We start from the raw sequence: 15,735 nt of genomic DNA, 5'->3' as shown, positions 1-15,735 counted from the left end.
GAATGGATATTGATTTTGCTGCGTTTGCACAAAAAACCTGTATTGCTATATCTCAATTAGACTAGTCATTCACCAAAGCCATGTGCATTAAATCATTTGCTTAACCAAGCGAGTGTTTGAGTAAACAATTTTTTTCCCCTTTCAATAATGAACGTTATTGAAATTCTATATACGGAACATATTTAAAATATGCCCTGTGCGTACAAGTGGATACGTGTTTGATCATATGTTAAAATTGTGTTTCTCACTTCTAGGTATACTTTAATTTTGTAGAAGGAAATTGAAAACAGAATTTGTTCTAAAGTGTCTGGTTCCCAGTCTTTGAAATTGTGTTGAAAAGCGGGTAGAATATAACTGAAGGTATGTGTGAACTAGTTTCTATTTAGAATTCATAACAATTGCAGAAATGCGTTTGTTCGAACCATTTTAACAACAGCGTTGACTTAGTGTAGTTGTGTCAAAAACCAATGTGAGGTAGGCCTGTCTATTTTGTTGCTGCTTACCCGGCCATTGTTCTTTGAAATTAAGATTTATCATGCTCTTTAGCTCAGGCTATGCAATTGATGCATATTTCACTCGCAATCAACGTCATTTTTAACTTGTATTGATGCAAGAAATAAAAAGTTACGCCATACACAACGGAAGTCCAAGGTTTTGTTGAAATGGCTTTTAAAGACGTTTAAATGCATTCATTTTTTGTACAACGTAGTTATAAAATACAAATGTACTCCTGCCTCTTTACATTTTCAATAAACGTTAGGAGTTGCTTTCATACAAAACAACACACACAAACAATGCGTACACTTTTATTGGTGCGATTAAACGATTAGTTTGTCGATACTATAATTATTAAAGACGTTGCAACGCCTGAGCTTAAAGAGGCATGGTCACGATTTTGGTCAAAAATAATTTTTCCGGTTTTAATGTATAAAATGCTTAGGTAAAGAATTTTTAATAGGCAATGAAAATTTGAAGGTCAGTTGTTGAGCTATAAGCGAGGTAAAGAGCTTACGATTCTTTGCAGTGTAAACAACGCTTTTGTTTACATTTTAATGTTGAAGTGAAAATTTCAGTTATCGACCTGAAATGTGTTCAAGTATAATAGCTGTTTATTTATGCTTAACATGAATAAGAAGAAAGACAATTTAGCATGGAAAATATTTTTTACTGGCATATTGTTTGTAAGTAAAAACAGGACACGAGCCTTGTTTACATGACAAAGAATTCTGAGCCTTGTATCATGCATAAAACTCTAAAATTGACTCTCAATTTTAATTGATCATAAGAAATGCATTCCTAAAGAATTAAAAATAATAAAAACAGAGAAAAAAATTGACAAAAATTGTGACCATGCCCCTTTAATAGCTGGTATAATTTTTATGGTAATTTACTTGGTGAAGTGAAAAAATAGATACTTAAGGGACTTGTATATTTTTATTATTTAACAGTAGCAGATTTTAGAGTTTTTTATATGTTCGTGCAAAAACTTCAATGCAGTCTTATATAAATCTAAGATTAAACATTAAAAAACAACAACAAAGATCCATATTCAAGGTGTGCCAAATCTAAGTCACTTCAAAATATCAAGTATTATAACAAATACTTTGATGACTAGATTGTAGATTGCATGTGTCAGGTTTACACTTCTGCTTTATTGTACTTGTGTACCGCTTGATTTCACCATTTGAATGTTTCTATCAATAAAGACATATAACAATGAAAATGTAATCTGTTCTATACAAATGAACAGAGTTTAAATGTAACACGTGAAACCTGACTGTGAAACAGTTCTAAAAGTGATTGACATTTTAGTTTACTTTAGTTTGTTTAAAATATATAACTCTTTATATTCCATTGAACAGATTTTGAGTTTAGGACCTAGATCGGTCACATCATGGACAAAGCATGCGCCATATATAAAGTTCTTAAATGCCCTATGTGTCCAGGGGACACACAGTACTTTTGTGAATCGTGTCCATGTAATTTATGTGTCCAGTGCAAAGAAAACCATGTCAAAAATCTCAAAACAAAAGACCATAATGTTGTAAAATATCGTGATAAATTCAACTACATTCCAACAGAGACTAGAGTCATTCCTCATTCTCTCTCTTCTACAAGCCTGCTCTCCTGACGGATATTGAAGCTGATGTTGAAACTTGTATCGACAAATTCTCCCTCTATCGATTAGAGATGTTAACAAAGGCACAGAGAATTATTGATCTGATTGACGTTGTGTAGAACGATTTCATGAATAATGTGCTCTGTAATTTTGTTTTCAAGCACAGGTGTTTAAAACAGAAAATAGAACTGATTAGGCATCTTGTCTATCTACAAAGATATATACAAAGATATGAGCAGTCTTCATACTCTTCAAAACAATTTCTTTTATTCATAAAGACAGCCCGCCTTCCCATGATGCAGCATACACACCACGCTTGTCAGCATTTTATGACTGATTCAGTGAACAAAAAGGATGTGATGGAGTCACTTACCGGAATCCAAATCACTGAGGGAACTTTACGAGAAGGAGATATGTGTCTGCTGAAACTAATGTATACTCCCGAGGTCCACCAACATCTTACACTGACAGGTGGTTTTGTTTTCCCTTATGATTTCCATCATCTTTCCCCTATAACACGAGACAAAGTATGGGTCAGTGACACCAGAAACAATCTCTTTCTAAAGAAAACAGAAGATGACACCCTACACCATTTAACGGATTTATGCAAAGGTGATGGAGTACACACAGTGAACAGCAAGAGTGAATTGATTTATATAGATAGAAAACATAGCATTAAAAAACTATCAAAGGATAGGAAAACGCTCACTTCACTTATAAACAACACGCTATCAGAATGGAAGCCATTGTGTGTATACTGGTCACCTTTTACTGAGGATCTTCTGGTCGGGATGGTTGGGAAATTTGTCGCTACAGCAGGTACAGGCATCGTAATCAGGTACAACCAGGCCGGAGAAATTACCCAAAGAATGCAAAATAACAACAATGAACAAAAACTGTACAGTAAACCTCAATGTATAACAGATAGTAACACTGGAGATATCTTGGTGTCTGATTATTGCAATGGGAATGGTTTTGTAGTGGTGACAGATCGTGGAGGAAGATATCGTTTCTCCTACAAAGGTCATAAATCTGTAATACAACCACTTGGAGTCTGCACTGACACGCTGTCAAACATTCTCGTGTGTGAACGTGCAACAGTACATCTATTAGACAAGGATGGTCAGTTCCTGTTACTTCTACTGATAAGACCATCAGGAATTTTCTCACCAAAAAGCCTGAGTTATGATGTAAACACTAACCGTCTCTGGGTAGTTTCGAAGAATAAAATAGTTGTCTACAGATATATTGATAGCCTTGACGCTCTGACAGGTATGTCTGATCGTTTTCTTTTATAGTTAGTAAGTTAAATGTCAAATAATGCAAATTATATATCATGTGAAAATTTTTGAAAAGTATTACTTATTAAAGTTACTGACCAAATACAGAAATATATCAAGTTGATCAATCTCAAAGATGGCTTGGCTTTGCTTCTACGTCAATTATTTTGATCAAACCGATATATTTCCGTAGCCAGTCAGGAACAAACCTTATAAATGTTTTGTTCTAGGTAGTATGTCGGTCCTCATAACTAAGGCTCCTATATATATGCTGTCGAACGCGGTGTCTTATATAGAGACGATTGTTTGAGCAATCCCAAAAATTCGGTATGAACGAAACAAAAACTCAAAAATAATCATAAATTTGAATTCCTTGTTTTAAAATTTAGGGTTATAAATGGGATTTTAGATAGATTTTTAAAAAAAATTAGTTATTAAAAATAATGCCGAAACCTCGCACAGTATGGTCAAAGGGAAAAAACCAAACAGTTTTGTAATGCCATTGAAACTGAAAGATATATTAGAAAATCCTGCCGATGTCAGGAATTAAATTGTTTGGTTATTTTGACCATCACTGCCCATTGAAATTCCAGTGAGGATTTGGAGCAAACTATAAATTAACACTGGAAAAGATCATGCTAATTACCTATTTTTTAGGTATACAAACTTGAAATTGCAGGTCAAACAGTTAGACTGATACACCTTTTCTCGGAAGGTGTGTGCGTGTGTTCGAGAGAAAAATTCAGAATTAAAAAGATGCTCGGAAATCGTTGAACTTATTTTAGTAAACATTGCATCAGAAAAAAGAATATAATTGACTTTACTTATCCATTCATTCCTATCATTTCTTGAATTCAATAAATCTGAGAGCAGTCCCTTTTTTCTCTTACGTGAACCAACATTGACGGAACCCTCCAATAACCAAAAAACCAAAAGAACATTCAGACCGTCCAGTTATAAAGCCAAGACCCTGACAATAGCTTAGAACACTTCTCATTGTAATGTGAATCAGTATGAACTATAAAAAAACCGTAAAATCTAATGTTATTAAGCTTCAAAATTGACGGTAAAATTGTGAGATAAAAGTTAACGGTTGTTTATTTTCGCATACATGTAGCAACGACATGGAAGGGTACTCCTATTTTAATTATCTCTTAATCTCTTAATTCCATATGATTAAGATTTATTTAATAGATATTGCTGTTTATGTCTAATACTTTAAAATCTTATTCCAGTCGCTGCAGATGTGATGGAGTCACTAAATGAATGGCCAATCGTAGACGTTGAAAAACCTCAGGAAGGAAATGAATGTCTGTTGAAACTGATATATCCCCCAAAGTTACTGCAAACTCTTACGCTTACATGCTTTGGTGGTTGTTTTCATATATCCAGTGTATCATCAGACCTAGTCTGGGTCAGTGATCAAAACAACATCATTTTAACAAACAAAAAAGGTGTAAACCTTCATCATCTGACGGATACGTATAGTCGTTTGATTCTTACGTCACATACTGTAAACAGTGAAAATGAATTGATTTATATAGACAAACATTTTAAAATCAACAAACTGTCAAGGGATATGAAATCATCCGCTCTATTTTCAGAAACAACAGGCTCTAAAAGGCTACCATGGTGTGTGCACTGGTCGTTATTGACAGGAGATCTTTTGGTGGGAATGTCTGACCTGTTTGGAGAAACAGGCAAAGTGATCCGATTTGATCAGACCAGACAAATAATACAAACAATACAATACGACGACACAGGACTCGAACTGTATAAATGCCCCTTATATATAACAGAGAACAATAATGGGGACATCGCGGTGTCTGACGAAGGTGCTGTAGTGGTGACAGATTGTGGTGGCAAACATCGTTTTTCCTATATAAGCAGTCAATCAGGATCTCCTTTTGAGCCTCGTGGAATTTGTACTGACGCGCTGTCACACATTCTGATTTGTGATATTATTACCGGAACGGTACATAGGATAAGTCAAGACGGTCAGTTCCTGTCATATCTATTGATCGGTTTTGATAGGATTGGTGAACCACTCGGCCTAAGTTATGATGTCAACACTCACCATCTCTGGGTCGGATCGAAAAACAAGGAAGTTTTTATCTACAAATATATAGAACGGAATAACACACGAAAAGCTAAGTCTGATTAATAACAAGAGATGTTTGTGAAACACTTATGCCCCCTCCCTTGGAAACATCCACTGAGAAAATGAACGTAAACTGTAAATAATTTGGAATTTTTTAAAGTCCAAGGGGCATAACTCTGTCGAAAATTGCACAATCCTACCTAATATTGAACTTGACCTAGATATTATCATAATAAATCTGTAAACCAAATTATTTCATTTTAATATGTGCCACTTCTGAGAAGAAAAAAACCCCGAAAACTGCAAATAAATAAAAAAAATTCTAAGTCCAAGGGGCATAACTCTGTCGAAAAATGCACAATCGTACCAAATATTGAACTTGACCTAGATATTAATGATAATCCTGTATACCAAATTTCATTATCAATATGTTCATCTTCTGCGAAGAAAATGAGCGGAAGCTGCACATAACTGGAATTTTCGACGTCCAAGGGCCATAACTCTGTCAAAAATTGCATGACTGTACCCAATATCGAACATGACCTAAATATTATCATGATAAACCTGTATACCAGATTTCATTACAAAATGTTTATCCTCTGCGAAGAAAATAAACGGAAACTGTTGGTGGACCGACAGACAGCTGCAAAGCAATACGCCCTCCCTTCTTCGAAAGGGGGGGGGGGGGTATATTAAACCACTCTAATCAGATATACAAAACTAGGGTGAACGGTACTATTGATAACCAATTAAATGATGTCATCAGTCACGATGATAGAATTACATATATGACACGTATATCTTTAATTTATTGTTTGACGAAATTAAACTTCATTTTATAGAATTGTAACATGTACAAATCCTTGTGATCTGGATAAATTCTGTTTTAGTTTATCGTTAATTTATCAAGAAATAATTAATTTATTGTCTCATGCCACTGATTTATTGTTATAACAGATCATTAATTATTTGTATTTGCAGATAGATAGTTGAATTACAAGCCATTATATTTAGCGGTCATTGTAGTTATTTTAGAAATATTGATTGAATTGATTTTTAATCAATTACAATTTTCCCAAGTCTAAAAATCGAAAACAAATTGTCTGAATATCCGCTATAATGGAAGTCCGTTTTTGTTTGAGCCTTGTTCCATAATGTATGAAAACTACATTTATCGATAATTATGACATAAAGTATAAGCGAGAGCATCTCGCCGGCGCGCAACGCCGGTTAGCAAAGCGAGCTCTACCAGCAAGGGGCGTGTGAATGGAAAATTCGGCCTAGTTGCACTTTGATTCAACGATTGTTTTGGCGTCAGTTACTCAGACAAGTAATGCCCTGTTTTTATCGGACCAGCAGTTCCCTGTAAATATGGTTTCCCATTTCACACTCTCACGAGAACAAGATGAAATGCTATGTACATGCATTGCAAATATATACTGCTGACACAACGTAATCCCATTTCATAAGACTAACGGAGTTATCGTCCTTTCGAGTTACGTCACAATGGATTTCTTATACATTGATTTGACAGAATTTTCGGCGTCTGTAAATTTTGACCCACGATGCAATTCGTCAATGGCGTCCAATCTCTGTGGACTGGATACCTTCTCGCGAGAATCAAAGTAAAACTTCTGAGAAACAGATAAATTGTGTAATTTCAAAAACAACATGCTTTTTAAGGAAACAAAACAGTATATTTTGCGTTGTTTTATTTCAGGGTGTTTTCAAAAGACAGACAACACATGACCGACGTGAACTTTGACGTCACAATAAGGGGAAATTGCTTTAAGTAGATATTGTAAATCTGCTAAAATATAAATACATGTACTAACATCTTCTTAAAAATGTTGCAGAGCTAACAAAAGAAGACATTTCTTCAGATATAGGAAACAGATGTAACTTGCTCTCATTTGGATGAATGCTCTCATTTATTTTATTCACTTTATTTACGGTAATTTTCAGGAACGTTTTTTATAAGGGGGCGTGGCAGCATCATTCAAAAAATCTTCACAAGCGAAAGAATTTTTTTTCTCAAAATCAGGAAATTCTAATCCGGGTGAGGACTGGGGAGTGCTTAGTATGCCTAATAATGAATTTAATGAAAATTAAATGAATTTGAAAGACAAATAAATTACTGTATGTTTATCACATATTTAACATCACGTTTTAAAGCTTTTTAACTCGAGCGCAAATCTTCAGGGGTTTGTAGTGAATCGACCCCTTCCTCGGAGTTTGGAGATATATTAAAAATTATATTTTTAATGAATATTACAAATATGCATCAATGATACATTAGCCTCTGAAAATACGAACATAATACATTGATTTGGTAGAAAATAGTTTAAAGAAATGGGGGAGATAGAGATCTTAAATAGTTTCTTTTTCATATTTAAACTGATTCGTATGAGAATTGAAAAATAAAACATCTTTTCTTAACAACTACCTTGTTAACTTTTTTAATATGAATTATTCAGATACTAAAGGATACATATCAAATAGAGTTGTTTAATTTCCCGACATTTTTGATATAGTGATTTCATTTTATAACAATTTTCAGTTGACATATCTTACAGGATTTCTATTAAAACAAGTGAAAAGATGTCAATATGACAGCAAACCGGGTTTTCTTTTATGTGAACTGTATCCATAATCCATGTCATCCCATTATTGATGAACACTACCTACCGTATCCAGTGAAATGGAGTACCCTATAGGCAATAAATTGCCAAAAAATAAAAATGACTAAGTTCAAAAGCTGATATTTTTCCATAAATTATCAGAAATCAAAATCATAGCAATATGCACATCTCTGATATAAAAACAATTGATTTGCAAAAAAACCCCGAACTTCCTATCTTGAAAACTGTAGGAAGAGTTATCCGTAGAATGAGGGCACCCTTCTGGCAGCCGCCCGCCCGCCATTTTCACCATTTCAATAACCCGATTTTTTTCGTTAGAAAATCCGGTTGAAAAAATAAAAATAAACTAGAGCAAAGCTCGTTGCAAAGCAACGAGTGGGTCTTCCGTTAATGTCGGAAGTAAAGCTAGAAGTTCCTGTAAGATGCAGAGCTCTTAAATCAATAACAATAGTAACTAAAATAAAAATAAATATGAAAAAATCGAATTATTATTGGTACAACTTAACAAAATCCGAATTATTTTTAGTACGAATTAACAAAAACCTTTCCGATTATAAGAACGACTTAACAAAAAAATCCGAATGTGTGTTCAAGTACGACTTAAAAATTATTTTTGGTACGAGTTGATTTACTTTGAACATTTTGCTATTTTTTTAACCAAGGACGCGGAAACAAAATTTCCGGAAAAATTGAATTTTTAAAATTGAAAAAACATGAAAATTGGTTTAGCTTCCGGTTTTGACAGGAAATGTCCGAATTTATCCTAGCCTTATGTCACAAGCTACATGCTAGATTTCTTGTTTACATCTCATTCTGGATTTCATTCACCATTGCAATAGCTATCAAGGTATATTCAATGAAAGACATAACAAATCAGGCTGAAACTAGGCACACATATAATTTTTGCTGTCCTTAATCAGGTCGGGTACACTACCTTACATTGAAAGCAAATTAAATGTGACAATATTTACATAAAAGAGGCTCTCTAATCTATTGAATGAGTCGCAAAGCATGACGTTCTACAATGTGTTTACTTTTCAACACATACACTTGGTTTGTGGCTGTTTTATGCACAATATTTAATAGCTTGCCTGAAAATTCGTACAAGTTGATTTTTACTTTAAAAGGTAAAAAGGGAAATATTACGTACCGTAGACTTTTCCCATGCATCCCATTAAAAAATAATGTTTTAATTTCTCAATTTTTGCTTCAAAAATCGATAAGTATCAATACACTGGCATACAAACGAATACAAGTACAAGCAATTTTTGATAAGAAAAATTGCATAATTGTTTATTGATGACTTAATTATTATCAATAAATGAATCACGTGAAAAACGTACCCGCTTTTTCTTATATAATAGGTCGTACCTGTCTTTTAAATTTTGACAATGGGGTATTTAAATGGGTTGACATTTTTCAAATGTAAGCATAGAAATGAAAAGTCAGACATGATTTTCTATATTGATTTCTTAATTCTGATATAAAATTGAAAATGAGTTTCCAAAGACCAATTCAATTGGTATATATTTCAATACGTTTTGTATACACCGAAACTTGTAGTGGCCGACAATGCCTTGCAACTCATTCATTCGATTGGTTTGTCAATAAAAGTAAACAGATAGCTAATTTTGTATTCAAATTTATGCCAACGTCACAGAATCTAGTGGTCTCGACCTGTAAATGTGTGGATGACGTTTCTGTGTGTTTAGCTTATGTTATTGTGATGCTTAGAGTATTTCACTCCTCACGTTTTTATTTCATTGCGCAGATGATCATTATATTTCAAATGAATATGATTTTATTTATTTGATCATCAAAGAAAGATCATCATCTCATAATTACACAACATTTCTATAGGAAAATCATTTGATTTCAAGAGACAAACAAGTTTTTGGGGGGATTATTATTTTGTGCGGAAGGTTTTTTAATCGAAAATGAAAGAAACAAGCAATTTTTTGATTTTTCACTTACTTTTCTTTTATTTGAGTTTTCCAATTATTATTGACAAACCATGAGCTATTTTTACTATATTATGGAATTAGGCTCAAACAAAGTTTGGCTTTTAACAAAACAGAGGAAAGTCGGACCAACATTTTCAGTTTTTTGTTTTTCACTTAAATATATTTGGTGATACTGTTTTCATCAGATTTAAAATTTCATTAATAAGTCAACATGATTCTGTATATTGTCTGTTGGTTTTATCTAACTTTTTCGTTTACATATTCGAATGGCACACACTACAAAAATTTTGGAAAATGCTTAAAAACGATAAAAGACACCATATCTCAAAATTTTGATCATTGACCTCATAAAACTGTTATGCCTGCAGAGTAAGGTCAATACACCTAGTTTAATACTATAAATGTTTAGCATAATCATCAATCAGTTTTTTTTGTAAAATTGAATCAAAAAAGGGTTGGAATTTGAAAACTGAAAAATTCGGACTGGATTGTTCATAAAAAATGTGAATGAAAACTTAATGTTTTGTGTCTGTTTAGTGTTTCTGTCATTTATAAACTGTATTTCATTTTTAAAAAGTGTTCAGCAATTTGTCTTATTTTCACAATTAAGAAAACGTCAAACATACGGTAAATATTTTTGGGACTTTTTTTAAAATTTTCAAAAAATTTTCATTAACCATTATCTCAAAAAGTAATCATTGACCTTATTTTTTTGAAAGTGAAAAATAGACTACCATGATGGGTCTTCAACACACAATGCATGGTTTTTCATTATCATCAGTGGATTTTTTTTATTCTGAGTAGATGTATACCTTAATCATAAACTGTTGTAGATCTTGCGATCAGAGCATATCATTAAGATGTTGACTTGATTGCGTTTAAAATACGTTGGATATATTTCCGGGATCCACAATATAATGCAGACATTTTGAACTCTGTATAAACGACTGGCGTGTTTTTATATTATACTCTATACATATATAAGTATGGTATACCTATCTGTGCATAATGATTCCTATATTATTATATTATTCCACACACAAGTGTATTTCCATATCATATGGTGATTATAGACTTTGATTTTTCAATTCAGTTATAAGTTATGCACATGCCTGCTTTTCCGATATTAGAATATTTTTTTTTAAAAAACACATGCTATTGAAAAAAAAAATCAAAAGAACATACAATACATCGTATATTCGGACGAAAGATATTACAGAGAATATGACGAAATGTTAGAAAAACATGAACTGTTTTCATTAAAATTTGTTATATACAAAATATACAGATTTTGCAAAAAATTATGCATGACTTGTTTAAAATTTGATTGTGTAACAACCTTTATTATAAGCTTTTTAATAATAAATACTCTTCAGTATTTCCGCTAAATCTTATTGTACAGTCTCTGCATTAGAATATTAAAAATACTATATTTTTATTTTCGTATTTAGCTACATATGTTGTACAAATATTTCTTATTCCTTTGGAAAATCTACAGCATTGGCTTTTGCCTTTAAAACCGCTGTTTTACAGCGTCCATATAATATATTACAAAAAATCAAAACCGCATTTTGATGACATATTGATTTATAGACTGTGTTCTTTCAAAGCGTCTTGTTTGAATTGTCTATACTTCCTTTAAATAAGTACAAGTAGTAATTACTATTATATAAACATCCACGAGACTTGAGCTTATTATTGCTAACAAGCATCGTAAGAATATGGTGCTAGTTTGAAAAATTGTGGTTTAAATAAAGTATTTTACTATAATAATGCAACTCTTATCAGTACGATGGTTATACAACCGCTGATTTACAGCGTCCTTAAAAAATATTACATAAAATCAAAACTGCATTTTTATGACATATTGATTTATAAACTATGTTTTTTCAAACCGTCTTGTTTGAATTGGTTGCACTCTTTTGAATAATAACAAGTGAAAATTATCCAAATTTGACAAGCATCATAAGAATATGGTGCAAGTTTGAAAAATTGTGTTTTAAATAAAGTATTCTACTATAATCATGGCAACTCATACCAGTATGGATTTTCAAAGAAATAGAAATACACCCTCATGATAACTGTAAAAGGTTGAAAATCTTTTTGTGTGCGCTTCTATGGAATCAGAGATATAAACATGGTCTAAAGTTGTTCCACCCTCTGTTGTGAAAAAATTCACTATCTGCTTAAACCCGTTGTACTCCATAAAAGTTTGTATAGGGCCGGATAACTTTGTATCTTCGTTGAAATCTCCTACGAAAATGCACGTATCGCATTGTAATCTTACGGTGTCTATGAGTGATTTAAGAGATCGCAAAAACATGGTAACGTTCAATGTAGGTGGCCGATAAACATTCACTACGGCTATGTTTTTTTTCAACAACTTGACAGCAATGCCTTCAATGTTTTTGATTGAATGATGAATAATCTGACTTTCATTGTTTTCTTTGATATACAAAGCAACCCCACCTCCTTTTGAATTGCGTAATGACATCGTGTGTTCATCGTTGTTGCTATAAGCTTCTATTCTTGCAAGATGGCAAAATTGAAACCCATCTAAATGTAGATGAGCATTTTCTTGATCAGATCTTAACCATGTTTCTGTTAAACAAACAACGTCCGCATTTGTGAATCTCCTGTCACATTTCATGTGGCAAAAGTTTTTATTCAAGCTTTGAATGTTATGAAGTACAACTATGGTGCTGTTGGAGTGAACTTCAAATGGTCTGTCAAGTTCTAGTTTTTGCATGTCTTTCATGGCTGATTTCACATCTGGATCAGCGTACAACTTTTTGACTAACTTTGCTCTGTCGTTTGTTTCTATGAATAATCCCTCTTTCGAAGTTACTCTCGTTAATGCAACATAGGCTTGGCCGGGAGCAAATGTTCTGTCAAGGTTGACAACAACTTTTTCTACAGTCATCCCTTGAACCTTGTGAGCTGTACAGGCCCATGATAGCTTTAATGGAAACTGTTGTCTAACAATAGCATTTGATTTCCTTACAAGAATTTCTTCTTGAATTCTTTCAATCAATACCATGTTTCCATTTTTAGTTCGCTTTCCTGTTTTTATTCCGACGTTTTGACTGTCAAATATAACGGCTATAGCAGTAACATTTGTTTTTTCTGCATTTCCGTATTCAAAGTGGGAAATGTATCCCATAACTCCATTGACTAAACCATCTTTGACATCGCAATTTCTTGTCAACATGACACGAGCATTAACTGCAAATAGTAACGAGCTTGATAAACTGTCAGTTTTGGTTAGGCATGGTTTATCTCTAAGGCAGAGTTTTCCTGAGGTTTTATCTTTTTGATAGTCTTTTGCATCAATCTGTTTGAAATCTTTGCATTTTTTTTCTAACATATTCAAATTGTAATCATTTACCTCATCGTTAGTGGAGTATACGTGAAGAACATCTTCGGGACCATCTCTGATACAATCATTCACTGTGTCAAGTGTTTCATTTGCTAAAGGTTCTTTTAAGGTTCTTGTACGCAGCAAATTCAAAGCTCTTGCAAATGGAACATCATTGCGTTGACGCATAATTTCAGTCAATTCAACTTCGTGAAATAAATCTTGCCAATGGTCAATTGGATATGATGCATTGTCTTTGTATAGCCTCTCATCTTTTCTTTGTTTCACTGGTGGTAGTTGGAAGAAATCACCGACTGCAAGCACACTAACGCCTCCAAATGGGTCTTTGCATTTTTTTATTTGCACTAGTCTTTCATGGATGTAGTATAAAAGTCTTTTGTACACCATCGATACTTCGTCTATTACAAGAATCTGCAAGTCTGAGAGTTTCACTCTGATTTCACTTAAAGTTTGTTCTTTTAATGGTACGTATGGCAGTGGCAAGAACTTTGTCAAAGAAAAAACACTGTGAATTGTACTGCCACCAATGTTAAATGCAGCTGTTCCTGTAAAAGCTGTCAGCAACACTGATAAAGCCTCTGGTGACGACAACCTTTTAGAGAAAAGGCGTGATGCTTCGAAATTGATAGCTTTAACAATTTGGCTTTTTCCTGTTCCTGCACCTCCTGTTAGAAATATGTGAAAGGGAGCTGGATTTTCATTTATTATTTTTCTGACACACCAGTCTCTCACAAAGTAGAACACGTTTTGTTGGATTTCATTCAAGTTTTGCACAATATTCAACATTTCTTCATTAGAGACGCAAAGTTGTTGTACTTGGTACAGCACATCAGGTTTGTTAAAATTACTGTCAATATCTGGTATATTTTCTACAAGACCTTCGGAATTTTTCTGTGTTGTCTTCATCATGGCACATTCATCTCTATTTTTTTCTGTCTCGGGGCATAGGTTTGCCCATGCATCTTCTGGTTCTCCGATGTTTTCATACATCTCTTGAGCTTCATCTATGTTATTTTCATTGTGAGCAAAGCGAGCATGATTTGTTTCCACAATTACTTTTACTGCTTTTACAGATCTCGAGCCATGTAATTTCACAAATCCTTTCTCATGAAATGCCTCGTACAAATCAAAAGTTTCCGGTTTTAATTGTGTTTCATGCCGATAGGGAAGAAACAACTGTAGTCGAGATTGATAAAATTTCTCAGATGTTTTTTCTAGGCTAAATCTTGGATATCTAACAACTGCCTGTTTTGTTCTCGTTCTCTTTTGAACATATCCCTTGGAATTTTGAAGTTCAAAGACATTTTCATTACCTCCTTTTGGAACTTGGGATTTGGCAAGGACGCGATAATCAGAACAAAACTCGGCTAGGCACATGTTGTTAAACATTTTGTTGTCTGGTCGGTTTTCGTACCTTTCGACGATGTTTGTCATGAAAATTTCGTCATCCTCGTCATTTTCGTCGTGTAAATCATCGTTATCATCCGTTTGTTTTCGCCTCATTTGTGAAAGGGGTTTTGTCATACGAGTAGGGTTTTCTCCAACTGGTATAAAGATTACTTTCCTTGAAGCTTCTTTCATTCTTAGATTGCAAACTCTGTAGACTGCTTCTTGCGCAGTAACTTCTCTGTGCGTCAAATATGCAGATCCTATTTTTTTTAATGTTTGTTTGGCATCCAGATTTCCTTCTTGGGCTTCAACGTTTGTTTGTTTCAATAACATTCCCATTTCCCTTTCTGATTTAGAGATGTACGAGACGATGTATACGATGCAACTAAAAGGATCCAAAACATATTGTATATCCATATTTGCATCCCAACATTTAAGAAGACATGGGTTGTACTGATTTGTCCATAATTCATTTGGATGCCTTTTGAGGACAACTGTCAATTTTTTTGACAAAACATTCATTGCATTTTGGTATATGTCTTGATTCAGAGAGAGATCCTCGAAAATATCTTCTGTTGTCTCATATCCATCACAATCACTTTGAATCTTATTCCAAACACTCAATAAAGTTTCTTTTGCTTGAGACTTGGTAAGGTTTGATGTAGAATTACGTTGGTGTACATCTTGAGTTTCTGCAGTTTCATCGTCATCGTCGTCATCATGCTTTTCTGTTATGAATGTACGCTGTGATGGGGGTCTGGGGAAGTTAAATCTACATTCTGTTCCATTTTTCTTGCACGACTTTGAGTGCTTCTTACTGTGTTGTTGAACATCCAGTACAATTTTTCTTAGTTCAGAATC

The 15,735-nt window shown here is 33.5% G+C and overlaps 2 protein-coding genes across 2 annotated transcripts; one reads left to right on the top strand and one right to left on the bottom strand.

Moving 5' to 3' along the window:
• Positions 1-1,879: 1,879 nt before the first annotated feature.
• On the top strand, positions 1,880-5,563 carry LOC109620882 (uncharacterized). The gene is made up of 2 exons (XM_020074182.3): positions 1,880-3,391; positions 4,635-5,563. Exons 1-2 carry the CDS (start codon positions 2,248-2,250, stop codon positions 5,561-5,563), a joined length of 2,073 nt encoding a protein of 690 aa, XP_019929741.3. The 5' UTR covers positions 1,880-2,247.
• Positions 5,564-6,996: 1,433 nt separating this feature from the next.
• LOC136275794 (ATP-dependent DNA helicase pif1-like) lies at positions 6,997-15,066 on the bottom strand. Its single transcript, XM_066085788.1, has 2 exons — positions 12,799-15,066; positions 6,997-7,134 (listed from the first exon to the last, which is right to left on the bottom strand). The coding sequence occupies exons 1-2, from the start codon at positions 15,064-15,066 to the stop codon at positions 6,997-6,999; spliced, it is 2,406 nt and encodes an 801-aa protein (XP_065941860.1).
• Between the last annotated feature and the right edge of the window lie 669 nt (positions 15,067-15,735).

The sequence above is a fragment of the Magallana gigas genome, chromosome 1 (genome assembly GCF_963853765.1).
Source record: "Magallana gigas chromosome 1, xbMagGiga1.1, whole genome shotgun sequence".
Taxonomy (NCBI): Eukaryota; Metazoa; Mollusca; class Bivalvia; order Ostreida; family Ostreidae; genus Magallana; species Magallana gigas.
This window is presented reverse-complemented; position numbering and strand designations above follow the sequence as displayed.